The sequence below is a fragment of the Bos indicus x Bos taurus genome, chromosome 15 (genome assembly GCF_003369695.1).
Source record: "Bos indicus x Bos taurus breed Angus x Brahman F1 hybrid chromosome 15, Bos_hybrid_MaternalHap_v2.0, whole genome shotgun sequence".
In the NCBI taxonomy this organism is placed as follows: Eukaryota; Metazoa; Chordata; class Mammalia; order Artiodactyla; family Bovidae; genus Bos; species Bos indicus x Bos taurus.
The window spans coordinates 75,022,522-75,048,634 of record NC_040090.1 but is presented as its reverse complement, the minus strand read 5'-3'; the positions used below and the strand labels follow the sequence as shown (position 1 = coordinate 75,048,634).

The following is a 26,113-nucleotide window of genomic DNA, read 5'->3' as shown; positions in this document are numbered from 1 at the left end:
TCTTTCAGAATTTTCCACAGTTTATTGTGACCCACACAGTCAAAGATATGGCATAGTCAATAAAGCAGAAATAGATGTTTTTTCTGGAACTCTCTTGCTTTTTTGATGATCCAGCAGATGTTGGCAATTTTGTCTCTGGTTCCTCTGAATCTTCTAAAACCAGCTTGAACATCTGGAACTTCATGGTTCATGTATTGCTGAAGCCTGGCTTGGAGAATTTTGAGCATTACTTAACTAGTGTGTGAGTGCAATTATGTGGTAGTTTGAGCATTCTTTGGCATTCCCTTTCTTTGGGATTGGAATGAAAACTGACCTTTTGCAGTCCTGTGGCCACTGCTGAGTTTTCCAAGTTTGCTGGCATATTGAGTGCAGCACTTTCACAGCATCATCTTTCAGGATTTGAAATAGCTCAACTGGAATTCTATCACCTCCACTAGTTTTGTTTGTAATGATGCTTTCTAAGGCCCACTTGACTTCACATTCCAGGATGTCTGGCTCTAGGTCAGTGATCACACCATCGTGATTATCTTGGTCATAAAGATGTTTTTTGCACAGTTCTTCTGTGTATTCTTGCCACCTCTTAATATGTTCTGCTTCTGTTAGGTCCATGTCATTTCTGTCCTTTATTGAGCCCATCTTTGCATGAAATGTTTCCTTGTTATCTCTAATTTTCTTGAAGAGATCTCTAGTCTTTCCCATTCTGTTGCTTTCCTCTATTTCTTTGCATTGATTGCTGAAGAAGGCTCTGTACTATCTACAGGTACATAATTCTTCACATATCCATGACTCAACTAAACTTATTCTGTTCTAAACTAATTTTATATCTTAGCCATAACACTAAGTTCTTTTTCTTCCTCAAATTCTGTTTGATTTGTGAATAAATGATTGAATCAATTAATCTCCAGAAGCATATAAAATCAAAATTATTTTAAATAGGCATATTAAGATTTTACATATTATTTCTAAAATAATAGAAATAAAATACATAATTTTAAATTGAGTAGAAGGAAACATTCATTTAAAAACTTCTGTTAATTAAAAAAAGTCTGAAAAAGTGAAATGAGGGTAAATAAATCATAGAAAAAGGACAGTAATTAGTAAAAAATGAGGTGGTATAAATAAAAAGGCTAAGTTCATTAATTAAAAGATAATGTATACTCAATAAGCATTTGTTGAATGAAACAGTAAGTACAATATTTGATATTATAAAATAAGAATTTTGAGAGTTTAATGCATCCATTTTTTTTTTAAAAGAAGTCTTATTTCTGTTCTTGGTATAAAGTATATATATATTATATATATATAAAGCTATTTAGTTTGCCTTACCCAAAATATATATTATATGGCATAAAATATACCAAAGACTGAAATCCTGGCTCCATCATTTACTAAGGATGAGAGCTTAAGTATTTCGCTTAATCCTTCTAAAGTTCCGTTAGGTGCCTCATCTCTACAATAGGGATGACAAATAATCGCTAACTCGAAGATATTTTGCAAGGATTATGCTGGCTGTGCTGTACTTAGTCAATCAGTCATGTCCAACTCTTTGCCAATCCATGGACTGTAGTCTGCCAGACTTCTCTGTTCGTGGGATTCTCCAGGCAAGAATAGTGAAGTGGGTTCCTTATCCCTTCTCCAGGGGATCTTCCCAATCCAGGAATCAAACCAGGCTCTCCTGCACTGCAGGCAGATTCTTTACCAGCTGAGCTACCAGGGAAGCCCTTGCAAGGATTTTATGGTTCAACAAATATGAAAATATGATTGTATATTGTAAAATGTTGCATTCTTGATATATTTTTAACTGCAGTCTAGTAGATGTACAAGAATTTTAATTTCCACTTTGATATAAGTGTGTAAGCTTCTGAGATAATACTTCTGCACAAAATAGGACCAAAACATATTTAAAGTTAAATAATAATTACTGATTTGCTATTTAAAAGTCTGTGGTGATAACATGTAAACCTTTGAGTAATTCTATGCTTGGTCATAGATTTTATGAGGCTTATTTTTACATTTTCAGAGAGCTTTTTTAAAATAGTAAAATACTGAATTTCAAAATTTCTAAATGACAGAACTGTTTTGTTTTTTTTTTTTGGCAACAAAAATCACTTTCATCAGATGTGCTTAAGAATCTAAAAAGATAAATCTATTTACAGGTAGGTGAATAGCTACTTCAGTATCCAGTCAAAATGTTTTTATTCACATATATTACTGACAGGAATTAATATTGCTCTCTTGGAAAGTAAATGGGGCAATTTAGCAAATAAATCAACCCTAGCCTTTGCTTTTAATCACAGGAGAAAAAATGTGCATTGAACATCCATTTGAGGTAATAAGAAAATGGCTGCTGCTGCTAAGTCGCTTCAGTCGTGTCCGACTCTGTGCGACCCCATAGACGGAAGCCCACCAGGCTCCCCCATCCCTGGGATTCTCCAGGCAAGAACACTGGAGTGGGTTGCCATTTCCTTCTCCAATGCATGAGAGTGAAAGCGAAAGTGAAGTCGCTCAGTCGTGTCCTACTCTTCGCGACCCCATGGACTGCAGCCTACCAGGCTCCTCCGTCCATGGGATTTTCCAGGCAAGAGTACTGGAGTGGGTTGCCATTGCCTTCTCCAATAAGAAAATGGATTTGATGGCTATTTCTGAATATTATTTAATCTTTGATGCATAAAATGTTTATAATTTCATATAGTTATCACTAAATTTTAGTACTTGCTAAACTTTGAAATAATAATATTTCAATAACAATATTTGAAATAATAATATTTGAATGTGACATTAGGTGACCCAAATATCTATCATAAATAAGAGTTGGTTATTATAAACTGAATGCAGGAGCCTGATAAAAACTTTTTAAAGCCCTATGAAACTCTCATTAGAATCAGGACATTTATTTAGTTATTAAACATGCATTTAATGAATACTTACTTTTCTACTTTTTCATATACTTACAAGTGTCAGGTATTGCACTAAGTATTAGAGATGCAAATATGAGGTAGAAGGTTTTGCACCATTAAGGAACATATAATCTACTAGGGGAAATTAAAATATTAGGAAATATTTACTTCCAACACTTCATTTAAATTTTTGATAAAATAAAATAATAAACCAATTAAGCGACTTCACTTTCACTTTTCACTTTCATGCATTGGAGAAGGAAATGGCAACCCACTCCAGGGTTCTTGTCTGAAGAATCCCAGGGACAGGAGCCTGGTGGGCTGCCGTCTATGGGGTTGCACAGAGTCGGACACGACTGAAGTGACTTAGCAGCAGCAGCAGTAGTAAGGAAATGGCAGCAGCAGCAGCAGTAAAATAAGAGTGGGAAACAAAAGATAATCAAGCATCAGTTAACTAGGTATGCTGTGATGACCTATTAGATCGGTCAACCATTCCATAACATTTTATGGAAAAACCTAAACGATTTATTTTTTTTTTATAAGACCTATACCCCTTATTTATAAAATTAACATTAAATATGTCACAGACCTAAATGTAAAACTTAAAGCTATAGAATTTCCTGAAAATATTGGAAAGAATCTCTGTGGTCTTGAGTTAGGCAAAGATTTCTTAGAAAACATGAAAAGGAAACTATAAACAAAAATGGTGTGAATTAGAGTCCATCAAAATGAGACACTTTTCTTCTTGAAAGATACTAAAAACAAACAAACCGTGCTACAGACTTCAAGAAAAAATTTACAAAATATGTACCTGACCAAGGATATACAGCCAGCATACATATAGAATTTACACAACTCAGTAAGAAAACAAATACCCCCATAAGAATCGCAAAAGATTTGAAGAAACATTTCCAGAGAGGGATGACAAAATAATTAAAAATGCCTAACATCACTTGTCATTGGGGACTTGCAAATTAAAGCCACAATGAGATGTCACAAAATATCAAAAAAAAAAAAAAAAAAAAAAAACCTAAACGAATATTTGGCCAACCCAATATGTAACTATTTCAACTTGACAGAAATTTGGGGTTGAGATTCTAGTATGGATCAGGTTATTTATTCATTTCATAGTGCACAATCTCATCCCACCAAAACAAAGGCAGTTGTTGAGGCCTTTGCTAACAGGTGCCAGACCAGGAAAGCAATCACAAGGTCTTTCTCATTGAGTAGCCCTGGCTTATTCTTTCTACACTCACCCTTCCTCTACAGCAAGAATTTTTTGACTTGACCTCCCCAAGACAATTTCAAAGCTGTCTTTCTAATTGATAAAGCAAAGCATTAAGATTAATCCACTACTTCACAGTATGATTGTGACCTAAATTTAAAAATCCAATCTGGTTACAGTTTTTATTTTTATTTTATATTTATTTTATTCTTCCATATTGATAATATGAATCATGTTCACTTATCTCTTCTTCAATTCACATCATCATAAGAGAAAGGTGAATGGTAAGAAATTTTTCTTACTACACAGCTGATCTATTTTTCTTTGTTCTTAGGATTTCTTTCTCAGTTTCTGATAGTTATGTATGGGCTAAAAACCTTGGCCAGTTTTATTTATTTGTGAATATTATGCATGTACTCACTCAACAAGTGTTTTGAGCCTGTACTCCATTGTTCTAGACATGAGGCTCAGCACTGAACAAAAACTACAAAAATTCTGCCCTCGTGGGATTTATATTCTATTTCAAGAGGACAGGGAATGAGCAAGTAAGTAAATTTCTACCATGTATGGAAAGCGATGATCATTGTGGAGAAAAAGAAAACAGAGAAAGAGGAAAGGAATTGTGGGGGTTCATATCAAAATAGGAAAATTAGAAAACTTTCACCAAGCAGTTTGAATGTGAAGTAGTGAGCCATTCAAATGGCAAGCATAAGAGGAATCAGGCATTGAAAATAGCAACTGGAAAGACTTTGAGGCAAGACTATACCTAGTTCCTATGGAATATCAGAGAAACTAATACAACTATATATGAAAAAGCAAAAAAGAGAATAGTAGATAAGATCAGAGAGATTATATGGCATCAAATGCTGAGGATTCTCCAAGTTATTTTCAGTCAGTCATTTCAGACACTCAGTTGTGATCGACTCTTTGCAACCTCATGGATTGTAGCAAGCCAGGCCTCCTTGTCCATCACCAACTCCTGCAGTTTACTCAAACTCATGTCCTTTGAGTTGATGATGACATCCAACCATATCATCCTCTGGCATTGCCTTCTCCTCCCACCTTCAATCTTTCCCAGCATCAGGGTCTTTACAAATAAGTTCTTCACATCAGGTGGCCAAAGTATTGGAGTTTCAGCATCAGTCCTTCCAATGAATATTCAGGACTGATTTCCTTTAGGATGGACTGGTTGGATCTCCTTGCAGTCCAAGGTGTTCTCTAGAGTCTTCTCCGCCACAGTTCAAAAGCATCAATTCTTCAGCGCTCAGCTTTCTTTATAGTCCATCTCTTGCATCCATACATGACTACTGAAAAAACCATAGCTTTGACTAGATGGACCTTTGTTGTAAAATAATATCTCTGCTTTCTAATAGTCTTTCTAGGTTGGTCATAGCTTTTCTTCCAAGGAGCAAATGTCTTAATTTCATGGCTGCAGTCATCATCTGCAGTGATTTTGGAGCCCAAAACAATGAGCTGGAGTAGTGGCTACATGGTGCTGGAGCGACTGTGAGGAAATATCCCATGTCCAAAGGCAGAGAAGCCCCAGAAATACAGTAGGCACTGGAGTAGCAGCTGTGCAGCGCTGGAGCGACTTTGCAGAGACACCTCATGCCCAAGGGCAAAGGAGAAGCCCCAGAAAGATGGTAGGAGGGATGAAATTGCATTTAGAATCAAACCCCCATAACAGCCAGAGATGCTCAGAAGGCTCAAACAAACCTTGTGTGTACCAGGACGCAGAGACCCCACAGAGACTGAGACGGAACTGTGTTTGAGTGTCTCTTGTGGAGGTATGGGTTAGCAGTGGACTGCTGCAGAGGCAGGGGCTCTGGGTGCAGCAGACTTGGGTATGGCATAAGCCATACTCCTCTTGGAGGAGGTCGTCATTAACCCCAACACAGAGCCACCAGAACTTACACAGGACTGGGAAACAGACTCTTGGAGGGCACAAACAGAAATTTGTGCATACCAGGACCCAGGAGAAAGGAGCAGTAACCCCACAAGAGACTGATCTATACATGCCCATGAGTGTCCAGGAGTCTCCTATGGAAGCGTGGTGTGGTGGTGGCCTGCTTCAGGGTTGGAGGCACTGAGTGTAGCAGTTCCTGCATGGGACCTTATGAAGGAGGTCACCATTATATTCATTACCTCCACCATAGTTTTGGCCCCAGGTCAAATAACAAGGAGGTACCAAAGCCCTGCCCATCAAGAGAAAATTGGATTAAAGATTTACTGAGCATGGCCCTGTCCATCAGAACAAGGCCTAGTTTCCCCCTCAGTCAGTCTCTCCCATCAGGAAGCTTCCATAAGCTTCTTATCCTTCTCCATCAGAAGGCAGACAAAATGAAAACCACAGTCACAGAAAACTAACCTATCTGACCACGTGGACCATAGCCTTGTCTAATTCAAGCTATTGTCAGTAAGAACTTGAGCACTGACTGTGAATGAGATGGTATATTAGTCTGCCTAGGGTGCCATTACAAAATGTCATAGACTGGCTGGCTTAAACAACAGTAAATGATACTGAGGTTGAAAGTCTGAGATCAAGGTTTCAGCTTAGTTGGTTTCTGCTGAAAGGTCTCTGATTGGCAGATGGCCACCTTCTCACTAAATTGTCACATTATGGAAAGAAAGAGCAAGCTCTCTGATGTCTCTTCTTATAGGGGCACTAATTCCATCAAGGGGGTCCTACCCTCAAGGTCCCTCTATACACCTAATTACTTCCCAAAGGAACCATCTCCAAACATTGGGGCTTCATATGAACTTAAGGGTAACTCAATTCAATCTTTAGCAGACAGGAAGTTTTTGGAGTGTTTCGGACAGAGAGGTGACATGATAAAAACTATAAGGCTATGGATTTTCCAGTGGTCATGTATGGATATGAGAGTTGGACCATAAAGAAATCTGATTGCCAAAGAATTGATGCTTTTGAACTGTGGTGTTGGAGAAGACTCTTGAGAGTCCCTTGGACTGCAAGGAAATCCAACCAGTCCATTCTAATGGAGATCAGTCCTGGGTGTTCTTTGGAAGGATTGATGCTAAAGCTGAAACTCCAATACTTTGGCCACCTGATGCAAAGAGCTGACTCATTGGAAAAGACCCTGATGCTGGGAAAGATTGAGGGAAGGAGGAGCAGGGGACGACAGAGGATGAGATGGTTGGATGGCATCACCGACTCAATGGACATGGGTTTGGGTGAACTGCGGGAGTTGGTGATGGACAGGGAGGCCTGGCATGCTACAGTTCATGCGATCGCAAAAGAGTCAGACACGACTGAGCGACTGAACTGAACTGAAGGTCACTCTTAGCTACCATGTTGAGAACATATTTTAAAAAGATAAAGGCAAAAATAATAGAGAACCATTAAAAGCCTACTGCAATAACTCAGGTAGGTGATAATTATACCTTATACTAGAGAACTGGCATGGAAGGTATGAGAAATTGTCACATTTCAGATAAAATTTATAGTAGGACCTACAAAATTGCTGACAATTTTTATGTGAGGTGTGAAGGAAAGTAAAAAAAATGTCTCAAACACTGATGAATTGCAAGGAATGGAACTGTCATTAATTTAGGGGGAAAAGATCTCATATTTGGGGAAGATATAACCAGGAATTCAGTGTTACTCATGGGTAAGTTTGCAGTGGCTATTAGCCATGCAAATGGAAATGCTGAGTAGGTAGTTAGATGTACAACCAGATTCCTGATTGGAGACATACATTTGGGAGATGTCAGTATTTAAAGAGTATTATGGGGTGAAATATCAGGGAATGAGGGTATATTAAAGAAAGAAGTTCAAAACCTGACACGTGAGTGACTGTAAGATTATGAGTTTGAGGAGATGAGGCAAAATCAACACAGGGGATTACAAAGTAAGGTAAGAGGAAAACTAGTGTGTGCGGAATTCTGCAAGAAAGTGTTTTATAAAAGAAGGAGTTTCCAATATGAGGGCTGAAAATAACGTTGTAATGTTAAAAAATGTCACAAACTGAGGTAAATCCATACAATGGAATACTATTCAGCAATATGGAATAACATACCGACAAATATGGACGCACCTTAGAAACATTAAGTGCACACACACAGAGACTGCACATTGTATAATTTCACTAAAATAAAATTTTTAGGAAAGGTAAAAATGTAGAGACAGAAAGGAGATCAGTGATTGCATGAGGACATAGGTGGAAATGCCTGTGTGAAATAATGGAAGTTCTAAACTCGGCTGTGGCGACAGTGGCACAATTGTGTTAAACATACAGAAGCTCACTGAACCGTACACTTAAAGCAGGTGAGTATATTGGGGTAGAAATTGGCTCTCAATAAATCTATTAAAAAGTTAGAGGAAGACAGAGAAAGAGGGCAGAAAGAAAGAAAGAGACAAAAAGACAGCATCAGAGTTGAACTGGATAATGCACATACAAAGCCTCTGAAGAGTTTGCTATGGAAAGGAGTGGAAAAAAATGAGGTGGTAGCTGAAAGAGGAGAGGTTTGCTTTGTATTGTTTTGACCCAGAAGAAAGTAAGCAATCTCTGGTGAAAATTTAGAAGAGTAGAACAGAGAATTACTAAAGCAATTTATTTGAGTAGATAAATAAGGATGGATTACAGTACAAAGGTTGAGGGATGGACCTTAGAAGCACAGCAGTACATCTATACTAAAAAGGAGAGGTTAGAATATGAAACAAATGTTAATAAGTGTGTAATTTGGTGATGAAGGCTTGTGTAAGTTATCTTCTAATTGCTTTTCTTTTCACAATGAAATGGTTATCAGCTGAAAGTGAGGATGGGAGAAAAATTGAATGATGGGAGACACACTGAAGTTTTGACAAAATTACAGTGAGAGGGCTACGTTTGGTTTTTTTCCCCTTAATTTCTGGTCAGCGTAAGTGTACTTGAGATTCATAGTTTGGATTTTAAATTTAGACTGTGCACGAGTGCTAAGTCACTTCAATCGTGTCTGACTCTGAAACCCTATGGACCCTAGCCCACCAGGGAATCTGTCCATGGGATTTTCTAGGCAAGAATATTGGAGTGGGTTGCCATGCCCTCTTCCAGGGGATCTTCTCAAGCCAAAGATCCAAACCAAATCTCTATGTCTCCTGCATTGGCAGGCAGGTTCTTTACCACTAGCACCACCTGGGAAGCCCCAAAATTTAGACTAATGTGCCTAACTATTTTTATAGTGTCATATATACATACATATGTATATACATATGTATTGGCTATACTGTGCAGCTTGTGGGATCTTAGTACCCGACTGCCCAGGGATCGAACCTGTTCCCTTGGCAATGAAAGGGTGGAATCCTAACCCCAGGACTGTGAGGGAATTCCCTTTATAGTCATATAAAGTTGAGTAGTTTCAGGTTGAAGAATGGGTTTACGTTGGGATTAGGATTTTGTTGAGTGTTGTGAGGCAAAAGAAGGTTGAAGTAATTAAGGTTGTAAGCAAGAAAAATGATAATGATTGAAGGAGAAAAATGAGACTCAAAGAAGGGCAACAAAGGTGAAAAGGAGGTCATATCAAGGATTTGCAGATTTCAATGAGGTTGAAGGGTTCCTGGAATCAAGGAAGCAGTGAACAGAAAATGTATGAATTCTCAGTCGCTCAGCCAAGTCCAACTCTTTGTAGCTCCATGGTTTGTAGCCTTCCAGGCTCCTCTTGCACATGGAATTTTCCAGGCAAGAATACTGGAGAGGCATGCCATTTCCTCTACTGGAGTAGGGTACTGTTTCCTACGTTGGCAGGTAGATTCTTTACCACTAGTGCTACCTTAACTGGAAGCCCAGTTAAGAAACCATAGCTGCTGATAATAGCAGATGAAGTGCCTGAGAATGATTGTAAACCAAGATCACTGGAATGGCAAAAAGAAGACAAAATGAAAAGGAGTAAGCTAGGAGTGTATAAATGACAGCAACGAAGATTTGCAGAGTCTAAACTGAAATTTTAAAAACAGAGGGGTCTTTTTTTTTTTGTAAGGAGAATAGAGAATGTGCAATGAGGAGAAAAGGAGAATATGTGTTCCAGTCTCACTTTGAATGGCGCATAAACAATGTGACAGAATAAACAGCCATAACTTTAAAGGGCTGCAGTGGAAGCCATGTCTTCGTGGGATGTGCAAGTTTCAGTTGGAACCAGAATATAATTGACATGCTTAACAAAAACTAGAGATATATTATAGGATTTGGCTAATCAAGGGATAAATGACCAACTTGTAAGTGTTAGACATTGGCCTGGAAGCTGAGCTACTGTAGTTATTTCGGGTCATGCATGTGTCCCCCCAGATTCTGTCATGTTAACACTGATGTTTGAATAAGTCATTTCATATAACACTTCAACATGTGTACCTAGTAGAATATAACCTCTACAAATTTAAATTATCTAATAAGTCTAATATTTCTTATGACACATATATTGTCATATACAATAACAAATAAGCCAGCTTTATTCTTGTTGATCTCAAAGATTACATTTTTATTTATTTAATCAATTATTCATACATATTCTTATCTTATGCTTGTCATGTATACAATTCATTATACTATTTTTTCCCATTATAAATCTTCTGTATATAGTTTTCTCTGCCAATTGGAAAATTTGTTTGTGTGTAATCTTACCATTTTGCTTCTTGAGTCATTCTCTCTCATTTCATTTTTTAACATATGTTTCAACAGCCCTACAACATAGATTGTATCTCAGAGAAAATCTTGCTTTTTCCCCATGGGAGTCACTGCATATTGCTAATCCCTGTAAAGTTGCTGATGAACACGTTCATCCTCTGCAGTCTGTTGCCTCTTCCCCTCCCCTCCTTTCCCTAGCCCCCCTCCCTCTGCCCCTCCTTTATTATTTCTAACATTTATCTAATACTTCTCTTCAGACTAAATATAATAACCCAACATTAAACATAACATATTAATTTCATAGGATTCTCTTAAGACTACTAAAATCCATTTTTAAAAAGGTAAAACACATGTAGGTAAGACTGGATATCTTTTCTGTAAAGTTCACAAAAGGATTGGAACAACTGAATTGACATAATGGAATGAAGTTGGTATAACTCAAAAATTATTCCTCACAATGATTATTATCTTAGTTTCAAAGTAAAATATTTTCAAAAATATTTTCCTGTTGAAACTTAGTTTACTTTTCTTTCAATTAAAAAGAAAATTAGGGTCTGATAGAGATGAGGAACTTTAAAAAAACTGATTTGAGGTCTTATTGTAAAGCATGATAAGGATTATCTATGATAGAACAAAATTGGGCCCCAATACTACACTAGTAATGCAACCTAGAGACAAGTTTGGTTTTCACTCTAAACAAAAAAAGAAAAATTGATTGAGGTACCAGGATCTTGAATTCTGTTTCCACTTGTTAACTAAAATCTTCATTATTTCTCAAGTAGAAATAGACATTTGATCCTCTTTCTCTTTAATTGATACTGGCCTTTCTTAAATTGCATTATAGGAAAACTTTACTGAGTTGCAAAGAAGTACTCACTTCAAACTATAGAACTTAAACAAAATGTATATAATTATCTGTGAGTTGGAGAGAGGAGAAATAATTAATCTGAGCACAGTTGACTATTCCGTTACTTCAAACCCTGAGAAATACTTACCTACTATTATAACTTTTACAAACAAGAACTCAGGTAGTCAGAAAATAACAAGGAAATCATAGCTGTATGAAACTCAAGAAATATTTCTTAACATTTTTTGTTCCAGTGTGAAAAATTACCCCATAAACAACCCAGTTTCCAGCTTATCTTCTGAAACAAGAAGCACATTGATGTTCAGTTAACTCAGCTCTGACATTCCCAACAATTTTGAAAAGTTGCTAACTCTCTTAGCTTATCACTTTCCCTGTGCTCCAGGTAGTATATTCCTCCCTGGTGGCAGGCAGAGAGAGACATCCATAACCCGGATGGTCCATACTCAGGCCATAAAACAGTCTTATCAGAGGAGCTCAGTCTCCTGTCCTGTGGCATTTAGAGAATATGGTCTTTAATTACTCACCTGGTGCCCTGATACACATCGAGAAAACCACCCACACGTCACCTGAATGTTCCCCAGTCAACACCCTGTCTAAAGGAACGAGCACACAGGAGGAGAGGAACAGCTATGGGAAAGGGAGACAACCTACCTGGCGAGTGAGGTGGCGGCGAGCACAGGAGGACGACCCCTTGGCCTTCCCGCACGGACACTGCGCTTCTCGTCCGGCCACTAAAGTTCCCCAGATCTGCCAACATAACACAGCGTTCAGATGCGAGGCAAGAAGGAGCTTAAAGAATTACTGCTCTTGTAACTTGTCCTTACTCTTCTACCATTATCTAAGCAAGGTTTCTTTTTCTTTGTCGAGCAGTGAGAGGAGAGTTTTAACAATAAATCTCTACCATCCAATTTTAAATATCATGCTTTTCAGACTATGTGTGCATTCCTAATTTCTATGTATAGTGCATACAAATTTCCAGTGTAGGGATAAATTAAACAATAGCTTTATAACACATTGAATAATTACTGTATTTCTTTATAATAGCTTTTACATATTAATTTTTCTACTACCAATCAAAGCCACTCAAGCATATTAAGAACAGAAGTGGTTGGGGTTGTCTGGTGCCCAAACTGCTTCCTAATCATCTGTCATGCTAAAAATGGTATGTAAAACCAAGCATGAATTTGCCAAATTAGAGGGACTTGTGCACTCAAGCAAAATATAATGAAGATATAAGGGCCCCTTTTATATAAATGTGAGTGAAAATGTCATGTTACTTTCATTTTATGTAAGCCTGGGATGGTGTGTACAAATTAATTATACTCATCCATTTTGATTATTCTAGAAATATTATAGTTACTGAAACACTAACTTGAATGTATGAAGGACTAATGCATTGATTGAGTTTCAATTGTCTTCCCTTAAATTTTCTTGCATTTGCACAATTTAAAAACATTGTCCTAAAAATAAAGTGGTCTTAAAAAAGAATGGTATGCATTATTTATATTTCTTTTATTTTTTATTAATCTATTCATAGCTCAGTACATTTGTACCTTCCTTTTTTCTTAGGCTTGGTTGATTAAATAAATGAGTTTTAGAATAGTTTCTTGGAAATGATAGGAGTCCAATATTTTTGTAAATAAACATTGTCTTAGAATTCCCATTTTGTAAAATCTTGTTTCCCTGGTGAGAAATGCTTCTTGAAAATGTTCTGCCTTTCCTATCACTATCAATTATAAAGGAGATTAAAAAAAAAAAAAACTTGTCATCATTTCATGCTAAAGTAGTATTATTTCCTAACAATACAATGCAGACCCTCAAATTTAATGTTTGTTAATCTGATGAATGATGAAGGTAAGCAGTCAAGAAAATATACTGAATGGATATGAAAGAGATAAATCATCAACTTTAATATTCTAAGAGAAATTCTATAAATTACATTTTTGAGAGTTGGCTTACAATTTAAAATTTGCTGAATTTACAATCCAACCTTTTAAAATACATTCAAAACCATGAAGGACTAGTAAACAGTCAAGGCATAATGAATAAATAGGAAGGAATTCATTATTGAGGAAAGTGTTTTGGATTTTACATACATGCTGCATTTCATTGTAAATAGTCAAGTATATAATAGTTACTATAAATAAGTAAAGTGGTAAAACAAAAAGGAAAATGTATTCTACTACTTTTTTTTTGGTTTGAAAAGCTACACACTAACTTCTAATAAAAATCAGCTTCCTTAACTTTCAAATGTACATAATGTATGGCTTTAAACTCATTTTCACTGACAGTTAAAGATAGAAGCTGTCTTTCTTGTTTTCCCCAACAACTCCCCTCAATCTGAAAACAAAGCATGACAAGGTTTCTCAATTAACTTCCTTTGACTACTCTTACAAACACAACACAGTGAGCAATGGGGTTGTAATATCTCTTTAGAGATTATATGGTTTTAGTTTCTTCTTTTCATCCTCATTGAATTTATAAATTCTGGAAAGATATTTGGATATCAATTTATTCTAACTGAATATCTTAAATGTTTTCTTAAAAGTATATATATTTAGCTTCTAATACTACAAGTTTTTATTGTGTTCATCATGACTTTTCAAATCAACTTATTATAGTTAAAATATTTTAACGGCAAACAATCCCAAATGAATGCCTATTTCTCATAAATTGAAGTATGGGTATGGCCTAGAAATTAGACACAGAAAAGGAATAACTATGACCTGAATTGTGTTTTGAGATCTCAATGACCCAAAGGATAATATCAGCCCTAACTGCTTTATTTTGTATCAACTGTTAATACAGATACAATTCAACAGTTTCTCCTGGAATTGTCTTTGTGTTATCGCTTCCTAGGAGCTATAGCATCAGCAGTACATATCATATAAGAAACGAATTGCCAGTCCAGGTTTGATGCAGGATACAGGATGCTTGGGTCTGGTGCACTGGGATGACCCACAGGGATGGTACGGGGAGGGAGGTGGGAGGGGGTTCAGGATGGGGAACACATGTACACCCGTGGTGGGTTCATGTTGATGTATGGCAAAACCAATACAATATTGTAAAGTTAATAATAATAATAATAAAAATAAATGATAAATGGTTAAAAAAATGGATTTTTTCAATTGTGAATAGATTATTTTTGTCTCATAAAGACATATGCAAAAATACTAAAGAAAAGCCTGCACTTTGATGGAGAGTGTGCTTTTTTCATTTAAATCCTTCCTCCTAGAATAAAAAACAGTAAAACTTGATTATTTTTAATGTAAAAGTAGTCCTTGTTTCAGGCAAGATTCTGGTTGATCTGAGACCAAATTGATGTGAAAAAAATTCTTAATTGGAGCAGGAATGGCAACTAGAGAGAATAGTCTGACTAAAAATACTGCTGGTTGTTTTGATCTCATGGTTAAGAGAAAGCAGTTACTTTGCAGATGCTCATCAGAGAACTTAGTTAGAATAAGCATTCTGTATATCAAAAAGAGAAATGCAAAAAAAAAAAAAGAATTTGTATGGATGAAGCTTTGATTATTTTATTGTCACTTACAGCAGGTTTGATCCCTGCATCAGGTAGATCCCCTGGAGAAGGGAATGGCAACTGACTCTTGTACTCTTGCCTGGAGAATCCCATGAACAGAGGAGCCTGGTGGGCTATGGTCCATAGGGTCACAAAGAGTTGGACATGACTGAAGTGACTTAGCATGCACTCATGGGAAGTAAAAAAAAAAAAAAAATCTGTTTCTATGTTCTATTTTGATCTTTAAGGTGAAAAATGAGTAAAAGTAAAAATTTTACTACAAGAACTCTAAAATTCAGGTTCAAATTCTAAACTGAAATAAGCTTCTTTCTGGACTTATTATAAAATACATGGACTAAAAGACAAGTAGTCTGGAGGAGGAAGTTTATAATAAAGAATCACAAGACCTCAGGTTTTATTTTTTTCTGAGACCTTTTTTCCAAGTCCAGAAACTCATGCAGAGTTTGATAATGGAGTTTTAACTAGAACTGCAGCTTACAGGATTATACCTGTCCAATCAATTCATACAATTAATGATAGGGCTGAGAGTCACATGTGACAGACTATAAGGTTGAAATGTGTGATTGAAAGCATATTGACCACAAATAAGACAAATCATTTCCTTAATACATTTAACAGGTGTTTTTTCAGTGTAAACTGTATACCAAAATCTATGTTAGGTACTGATAATACAGAAAAGCTGTAAAGGAAGACTGTGGATATATAAACTAATCATACAATTGAACTAATCAAGGCAAATTGGAAGTGGTCAAACAGAAGATGACAAGAATGAACATCTACATTTTAGGAATCAATGGTATAATGGACTGGAATGGACGAATTTAATTCAGATGATGATTATATCTACTACTGTGATCAAATATTCCTAAGAAGAAGTGGAATAGTCATAGTCACCAGAAGAGTCCAAAATGCAGTACTTGGGTGCAACCTCAAAAATGACAGAATGATCTCTGTTTGTTTCCAAGGCAAGCCATTCAATATCACAGTAATCCAAGTCTATGCCCCAACCAGTAATGCTGAAGAAGCTGAAGTTGAACAGTTCTATGAAAACCTACAAGACCTTCTAGAATTAACATGCAAAAAAGATGTCCTTTTCATTATAGGGGACTGGAATGTAAAAGTAGGAAGTCACAAGATATCTGGAGTTCCAGGCAATTTTGGTATTGGAGTACAAAATGAAGCAGGGCAAAGGCTAATGGAGTTTTGCCAAGAAAATGCACTGCTCAAAGCAAACACCCTCTACAAACAAGACAAGAGAAGACTACATATGGACATCACCAGATGGTCAACACAGAAATCAGACTGATTATATTCTTTGTTTCTGAAGATAGAGAAACTGTATACAGTCAGCAAAAACAAGACCAAGAGTTGATTGTGGCTCAGATCATGAGCTCCTTATTGCCAAATTCAGACTTAAATTGAAGAAAGTTGGGAAAACCACTAGACCATCCAGGTATGACCTAAATCAAATCCCTTACAATTATATAGTGGAAGTGACAGATAGATTCAAGGGATTAGCTCTGATACAGTGCTTGAAGAACTAAGGATGGAGGTTTGTAACATTGTAAAGGAGGCCATGATCAAAACCATCCCCAAGAAAAAGGACTGTAAGAAGGCAAAATGGTTGTCTGAGAAGGCCTTACAAATAGCTGAGAAAAGAAGAGAGGTGAAAAGAAAAGGAGAAAAGGTAAGATATATACACCTTGAATGAAGAGTTCCAAAGAATAGTAATGAGAGATAAGATAGCCTTCTTAAGTGATCAAGGCAAAGAAATAGAGGAAAATAATAGAGTGGGAAAGACTAGAGATCTCTTCAAGAAAATTAGAGATACAAAGGGAATATTTTGTGCTAAGATGGGCACAATAAAGGGCAGAAATGGTATGGACCTACAAAAAGAAGAAGATAATAAGAAGGGGTAGCAAGAATATACAGAAGAACTATACAAAAAGATCTTAATGACCTATATAACCAAGGTGTTGTGATCACTCATCCAGAGCCAGGCATCCTGGAGTGTGAAGTCAAGTGGGCCTTAGGAAGCATCACTACAGACAAAGATAGTGGAGGTGATGGAATTCCAGCTGAGATATTCCAAATCCTAAAAGATGATGCTGTGAAAATGCTGCACTGAATATGCCAGCAAATTTGGAAAACTTGTGGCCACAGGACTGGAAAAGGTCAGTTTTCATTCCAATCCCAAAGAAAGGCAATGCCAAAAAGTGCTCAAACTACTGCACAATTGGAATCATCTCATCTCACATGCTAGCAAAGTAATGCTCAAAATTCTCCAAGCCAGGCTTCAATAGTACATGAACCATGAACTTTCAGATGTTCAAGCTGGATTAAGAAAAGGCAGAGGAGCCAGAGATCAAATTGCCAACATCTGTTGGAGCATCAAAAAAGCAAGAGAGTTCCAGAAAATCATCTACTTCTATTTTATGAACTATCCCAAAGACTTTGACATTGTGGTTCACCACAAACTGTGGAAAATTCTTAAAGACATAGGAATACCAGACCACCTGACCTACCTTGTGGGAAATCTGTATGAAGGTCAAGAAGCAACAGCTAGAATGTGACATGGAACAATACACTGGTTCCAAATAGGGAAAGGAGTACATTGAGGCTGTATATTGCCAACCTGCTTATTTAACTTATATGCAGAGTACATCATGTAAAATGTTAGGCTGGATGAAGCACAAGCAGGAATCAAGGTTGTCAGAAGAAATATCAATAACCTCAGTTATGCAGATGATATCACCCATATGGAAGAAAGCAAAGAGTAAATAAAGAGCCTCTTGATGAAACTGAAAAAGGAGAGTGAAAAAGCTGGCCTAAAACTCAACATTCAAAAGACTAAGATCATGGCATTCAGTCCCAAAACTTCATGCCAAATAGATGGGGAAACAATGGAAACAGTGACAGGCTTTATTTCTTTGGGCTCCAAAATCACTGCCGATGGTCATTGCAACCATAAAATTAAAAGACACTTGCTCCTTGGAAGAAAAGCTATAACCAATCTATCAGTTCAGTTCAGTACAGTCGCTCAGTTGTGTCCGATTCTTTGCAACCCCATGAATCGCAGCACGCCAGGCCTCCCTGTCCATCACCAACTCCAGGAGTTCACTCAGAATCACGTCCATCGAGTCAGTGATGCCATCCAGCCATCTCATCCTCTGTCGTCCCCTTCTCCTCCTGCCCCCAATCCCTTCCAGCATCAGAGTCTTTTACAATGAGTCAACTCTTTGCATGAGGTGGCCAAAGTACTGGAGTTTCAGCTTTAGCATCATTCCTTCCAAAGAACACCCAGGTCTGATCTCCTTCAGAATGGACTGGTTGGATCTCCTTGCAGTCCAAGGGACTCTCAAGAGTCTTCTCCAACACCACAGTTCAAAAGCATCAATTCTTCGGTGCTCAGCCTTCTTCACAGTCCAACTCTCACATCCATACATGACCACAGGAAAAACCATAGCCTTGACTAGACGAACCTTTGTTGGCAAAGTAATGTCTCTGCTTTTCAATATGCTATCTAGGTTGATCATAACTTTCCTTCCAAGGAGTAACCATCTTTTAATTTCATGGCTGCAGTCACCATCTTCAGTAATTTTGGAGCCCCCCAAAATAAAGTCTGACACTGTTTCCACTGTTTCCCCATCTATTTGCCATGAGGTGATGGGACCAGATGCCATGATCTTCGTTTTCTGAATGTTGGGCTTTAAGCCAACTTTTTCACTCTCCACTTTCACCTTCATCAAGAGGCTTTTGAGTTCCTCTTCACTTTCTGCCATAAGGGTGGTGTCATCTGCATATCTGAGGTTATTGATATTTCTCCCAGCAATCTTGATTCCAGCTTGTGTTTCTTCCAGTCCAGCGTTTCTCATGATGTACTCAGCATATAAGTTAAATAAGCAGGGTGACAATATACACCCTTGATGTATTCCTTTTCCTATTTGGAACCAGTCTCTTGTTCCATGTCCAGTTCTAACTGTTGCTTCCTGACCTCGGACGTGGTGTAACTCCTCTCAGCCATGCTTAGTGCACTGGTCACAGCTGCCCGGCTGATACACCTACGTGCAGGGAAGGAATGGAGACTTAGGCAGAGAGAATAGACTTGTGGATACAGTGGGAGAAGGAGAGGGTGAGATGGGTGAACTGAGAAAGTAACATTGACTTATATAAAGAATCATGTGTAAGAGACAGCTAGTTGGAAGCCTCTGTATAATATAAGGATCTCAGCCTGGTACTCAGTCATCACTGACCTAGAGGAGTGGGATGGAAAGGTAGAGGCTCAAGAGAGTGGAGATATATATATATATATATATATATATATATATATATATATAGTTATGACTGATTCGAGTCTTGTATGGTAGAAATCAACATGATATTGCAAAGCAAATATCCTCTAATTTAAAAAAAAGAATAGATGGATAATAATTTCAATAGCTATTAGCATACCTACTCTATGCCAAATTTCCTGAAAAGAAATATTGATTTCTTTATTTCAAAAATTACTAAGTATACGTGAAAAGCAAAAAGTTTTCTTTGGTCATACAATTAATAAGTTCAGTCCAGTTCAGTTCAGTTGCTCAGTTGTGTCCAATTCTTTGTGACTCCTTGGACTGCAGCACACCAGGCCTCCCTGTCCATCACCAACTTTGGGAGTTTACTCAAATTCATGTCCATTGTGTTGGTGATGCCATCCAACCATCTCATCCTCTGTTGGCCCCTTCTCCTCCTGCCTTCAATCTTTCCCAGCATCAGGGTCTTTTCTAATGAGTCAGTTCTTCGCATCAGGTGGCCAAAGTAGTGGAGTTTCAGCCTCAGCATCAGTCCTTCCAATGAATATTCAAGACTGATTTCCTTTAGAATGGGGCTGGTTGTATCTCCTTGCAGTCCAAGGGATTCTCAAGAGTGTTCTCCAACACCACATTTCGAAAGCGTCAATTCTTTGGCACTCAACTTTCTTTATAGTCCAACTCTCACATCCACACATGACCAGTGGAAAAACTATAGCTTTCACTAGATGGACCTTTGTTGGCAAAGTAATGTCTCTGCTTTTTAATATACTGTCTAGGTTGGTCATGAGTTTACTTCCAAGGAGCAAGCATCTTTTAATTTCATGTCTGCAGTATCTGTCTGCAGTGATTTTGGAGCCCCCTCAAAATTAAGTCTGTCACTATTTCCCTTGTTTCTTCATCTATTTACTGTAAAGTTATGGACCAGATGCCATGATATTCATTTCCTGAATGTTGAATTTTAAGTCAGCTTTTCACTCTCCTCTTTCACTTTCATCAAGAGGCTCTATAGTTCTTCCTCACTTTCTGCCATAGGGTGGTGTCATCTGTATATCTGAGGTTATTGATATTTTTCCTGGCAAACTTGATTCCAGCTTGTGCTTCATCCAGTCCAGCATTTCTCATGACGTACTCTGCATATAAATTAAATAATCAGGGTGACAATATACAGCTTTGATATACTCCTTTCCCTGTTTGAAACCAGTCTGTTATTCCATGTCCAGTTATAACTGTTGCTTCCTGACCTGCATACAGGTTTCTTAAGAGGCAGGTCAGGTGGTTTGGTATTCTTATCTCTTTAAGAATTTTCCACAGTTTGGGGTGATCCACAAAGTCAAAGTCTTTGGCATAGTCAATAAAGCAGAAGTAGATGATTTTCTGAAACTCTCTTGCTTTTTCGATGCGCCAACAGATGTTGGCATTTTGATCTCTGGTTCCTCTGCCTTTTCTAAATCCAGCTTGAACATCTGGAAGTTCATGGTTCACATACTGTTGAAGCCTGGCTCAGAGAATTTTGAGCATTACTTTGCTAGCATGTGAGATGAGATGATTCCAATTGTTCAGTAATTTGAGTATTCTTTGGCATTGCCTTTCTTTGGGATTGGAATGAAAACTGACCTTTACCTGTGACCACTGCTGAATTTTCCAAATTTGCTGGCTCATTGAGTGCAGCCCTTTCACAGCATCATTAATAAGTAGTGAGTAGGCAAATCAATTTCAACGTGGTTGTTTCAAAATATGTATGCAGAGAAACAGCAAATTAGCCAAGATTGCATGGTCAGCCTCTCTCATCCCATGGCTTCTGGCTTTTGCCCCATATTTTGTAAATAATGATTAGAGGCAGGAGGAGAGGGGACAACAGAGGACAAGATGGTTGAATGACATCTCTGAGTCAATGGACATGAGTTTGAGCAAACTCAAGGAAACAGTGAAGGACAGGAAAGGCTGACGTGCTACAGTCCACGGGGTCACAAACAGTTGGACACAACTCAGTGACTGAAGAATAAGAAGGAGCTGAGATCACTTGTAGCACTACACATGCGCATCATAAGGTACTCACTTGGTCACGTGCTCCTTTTTGCGGCATGCCTGTAGGAGCCTCACCATGAAAGCCCTGGCTGCTGCTGCATTGAAGCTGGATTGGATTGTCATCATAGTTATGTTATATGGTGTTATGTCCTGGCTACGTCATGACTGTGCTATGATTATGTTATGGCTGCTACTGTGGCTGCTGCATCAGCCAGGAGACAGGCTGTGTTGCAGCTACCATGCCAGCCAGGAGAAAGTAAACAGGTCTGCAGTTCCTACAGCTCCTTGAGTCTCCTTCCTGGCTTTTAGCTCATGCCTTGCCTACCCTGGGTTCAGCGAACAGTGTGAACTGTGTGAGCAGCAAGACAATTGGTGTTGTGAGCAGTATCAGTGATACAATGTCTTAGGAAAAGACAATTTAGTATATGGAAGTTAGACCAAGGTTCATTTAGGTATTTTAAAAATAACTTTCATAAGCAAGTCTTACTAAAAAATATTCTCTGACAGATGATTAGAAGTGAAAAAACTTGTGAAGAATGAAAAAATAATCCATATATTTATTTTGAGAGAGAATCAAATTAGCATTTTTAATACATAACTGTTTGCATGCAAAGTCTTCCTAAGATACTCTCATAACAAGCAAGATTCTTAATAATAATAGTTTTTAAATAAATATGTGATTATTGAATGGTACCTTTGAAATCCATAGAAACATGAAAATTTGTGGGTTTTTCTTGTCACCTATGAGCTCATGAGCTTTTAATCAATTAGTAAACACATTGGGAAGGGCTTAGTATCCTCACTTATTGATGAGGACAATGTCATTTACTAAGCTTAAACAATATGAATAAAAACTCAAAGCCAGTAAAGATTTGGACCTCCAAGATTACAAAGGGATTTGGGGAACTAGCACATTTTTAATCTGGAGTATTTTTGATACTCTTAATGTAGTGTTTTGATCAATGTGCTTTTTAAAAGCATTTTTCTATTATATCACATGATGTAATTCTTTAATATAATTGTTATAAGTCATCTGTGAATGAGACACCATATCACCTTTTGAAAATGTTTGTTATATAATAAAATTAGCCTTTGGAGACTATCAATGGAGTGAATTAGTGGTATCTCAAAAAATAAAGTCCCATGGAGATAAGAATTAAGTTACTGGTGGAGTTATGGTGGGTAAATCTACAAAGAACTTGTAGATTTTATTATAATAAAACTTTTCCCATTCCCTTTCTTTCTGTGGATATATTTAACAGGTCAGATGAGTAATCTTTTATTGTGGATTACCATTTTCACTTTTTATTTTATCACACACAAATTATCCAGCCAAAGGATTCACTTATTAAAAGGAAATCAAAGCACACCAGTGTATGTGTGCTTTGAAAGAGATGATTTTAACTACATTATAAGTGAAACATTATATTGCAAATTCTTTTGTAAAAGGATAAGTTATCCAAAGAATGTGATAAAAGTACTTTTGATTTTAGTCTTTTCTTTAGTATCTTGATGTGTATTATAAAAATTCACTTCAACTGTGAATGTGATATATGGTGAAATCATCTTAAATGCTAAAATTTGTTCTACATATAAAACAAATTGTATATAAATATATAATAATTTATATATTGTTATATATAACAATATATATATGCTGCTAAGTCACTTCAGTCGTGTCCGACTCTCTGCGACCCCATAGATGGCAGCCCGCCAGGCTCCCCCGTCCCTGGGATTCTCCAGGCAAAAACACTGGAGTGGGTTGCCATTTCCTTCTCCAATGCATGAAAGTGAAAAGTGAAAGTGAAGTCGCTCAGTCATGCCTGACTCCCAGCGACCCCATGGACTGCAGCCCAGCAGGCTCCTCCATCCATGGGATTTTCTAGGCAAGAGTACTGGAATGGGTTGCCATTGCTTTCTCCAAACATATATATAACAAATACAACAAATTGTATATTAATTTACAACAAATTATATATTAATATATTTTATATCAATATACAATTTGTTTTATATATATATATATATATATATATATATATATTTGTTTAACTAATGTGATAATAGTCTATGAATCCTGGCAGAGGGTTTTATATATTTGACTTAACTTTCTCCACTCTGGGTAAACAATTACATAGATAATCCTTATTTGCTTGCTTCTAAGTTTATGTTTTTTACCCAAACTCAGATTAATTTTAATTCATTAAAAGTTTCAAGAACTATAAGGCTGAGCATTGGAAACATATATACAACAGAAGTAATAGAGCATGTAACAGAGTTTGAGTATTATAAACCCATGGAGATGGGGCAAATGTGTCACTTACTGAAACCAGCAAGCCATTTAATACACAGATTGAGCCCTACAACTTCTACTTCCTACTTCCTTCCAGTGGGTGATGTCACCAACACTTCTTAAAATTGTCATCTATGTTAAACTCCATCTCACCAAGTTGATTTCCAGGGAATTCAACATGTAATACTACCACAATAGCTACTGATTTATCTGTATTTATACTGTCTCCCATCTTTGCATGAAATGTTCCCTTAGTATCTCTAATTTTCTTGAAGAGATCTCTAGTCTTTCCCATTCTGTTGTTTTCCTCTATTTCTTTGCATTGATCACCGAGGAAGGCTTTCTTATCTCTCCCTGCTATTCCTTGGAACTCTGCATTCAGATGCTTATATCTTTCCTTTTCTCTCTTGCTTTTCACTTCTCTTGTCACAGCTATTAGTAAGACCTCCCCAGACAGCCATTTTGCTTTTTTGCATTTCTTTTCCATGGGGATGGTCTTAATCCCTGTCTCCTGTACAGTGTCACGAACCTCTGTCCATAGTTCATCAGGCACTCTATCTATCAGATCTAGTCCCTTAAATCTATTCCTCACTTCCACTGTATAATCATGAGGAATTTGATCTAGGTCATATCTGAATGGTCTAGTGGTTTCCCTTACTTTCGTCAATTTAAGTCTGAATTTGGCAAAAAGGAGTTCATGATCTGAGCCACAGTCAGCTCCCAGTCTTGTTTTTGCTGACTGTATAGAGCTTCTCCATCTTTGGCTGCAAAGAATATAATCAATCTGATTTCAGTGTTGACCGTCTGGTGATGTACAGGTGTAGAGTCTTCTATTGTGCTGTTGGAAAGAGGGCGTTTGCTATGACCAGTGTGTTCTCTTGGCAGAACTCTATTAGCCTTTGCCCTGCTTCATTCTGTATCCCAAGATAAAATTTGCCTGTTACCCCAGGTGTTTCTTGACTTCCTACTTTTGCATTCCAGTCCCCTATAATGAAAAGGACATCTTTTTGGGGTGTTAGTTCTAAAAGGTCTTGAAGGTCTTCATAGACCCATTCAGCTTCTTCAGCCTTACTGGTTGGGGCATAGACTTGGATTACTGTGATATTGAATGGTTTGCCTTGGAAACGAACAGAGATCATTCTGTTTTTTTTTTTTTTTAAAGATTTCACGCAAGTACTGCATTTCAGACTCTTTTGTTGACCATAATGGCTACTCCATTTCTTTTAAGGGATTCCTGCCCACAGTAGTAGATATAATGGTCATCTGAGTTAAATTCACCCATTCCAGTCCATCTTAGTTCGCTGATTCCTAGAATGTTGATGTTCACTCTTGTCATCTCCTGTTTGACCACTTCCAATTTGCCTTGATTCATGGACCTTACATTCCAGGTTCCTATGCAATATTGCTCTTTACAGCATCGGACATTGCTTCTATCACCAGTCACATCCACAACTGGGTATTGTTTTTGCTTTGGCTTCATCCCTTCATTCTTTCTGGAGTTATTTCTCCATTGATCTCCAGTAACATATTGGGCACCTACCAATCTGGGGAGTTCCTCTTTCAGTATCCTATCATTTTGACTTTTCATACTGTTCATGGGGTTTTCAAGGCAAGAATACTGAAGTGGTTTGCCATTCCCTTCTCCAGTGGACCACATTCTGTCAGACCTCTCCACCATGAACCACCCATCTTGAGTGGCCCCACACAGCATGGCTTAGTTCCATTGAGTTAGACAAGGCTGTTGTATAGTTCTAACAGAATGGTATCGACATAACAGAAGCTGAAGATATTAAGAAGAGGTGGCAAGAATATACAAAAGAACTATACAAAAAAGATCTTCATGAGCAAGATAGTCACAATGGTGTGATCACTCACCTAGAGCCAGACATCCTGGAATGTGAAGTTAAGTGGGCCTTAGAAAGCATCACTACAAACAAAGCTAGTGGAGGTGGTGGAATTCCAACTGAGCTATTTCAAATCCTGGAAGATGATGCTGTGAAAGTGCTGCACTCAATATGCCAGCAAATTTGGAAAACTCAGCAGTGGCCACAGGACTGCAAAAGGTCAGTTTTCATTCCAATCTCAAAGAAAGGAAATGCCAAAGAATGCTCAAACTATGCACAATTGCACTCATCTCACACACTAGTAAAGCAATACTCAAAATTCTCCAAGCCAGGCTTCAGCAATATGTGAAACATGAACTTCCAGATGTTCAAGCTCGTTTTAGAAAAGGCAGGGGAACCAGAGATCAAATTGCCAACATCTGCTGGATCATGGAAAAAGCAAGAGAGTTCCAGAAAAACATCTATTTCTGCATTATTGACTATGCCAAAGCGTTTGACTGTGTGGATCACAATA

The 26,113-nt window shown here is 37.5% G+C and overlaps 1 protein-coding gene across 4 annotated transcripts in view; it reads right to left on the bottom strand.

Annotated features, from left to right (window-relative positions):
* The window catches only part of CNTN5 (contactin 5), a 1,679,852-nt gene that overhangs the window by 510,132 nt on the left and 1,143,607 nt on the right, over window positions 1-26,113 (bottom strand). For all 4 annotated transcript variants that reach the window (XM_027563907.1, XM_027563903.1, XM_027563906.1 and 1 more), the window contains one exon: window positions 12,256-12,351. In XM_027563907.1, coding sequence (XP_027419708.1) covers window positions 12,256-12,351 — 96 coding nt within the window. The remainder of the gene's footprint in view (window positions 1-12,255; window positions 12,352-26,113) is intronic.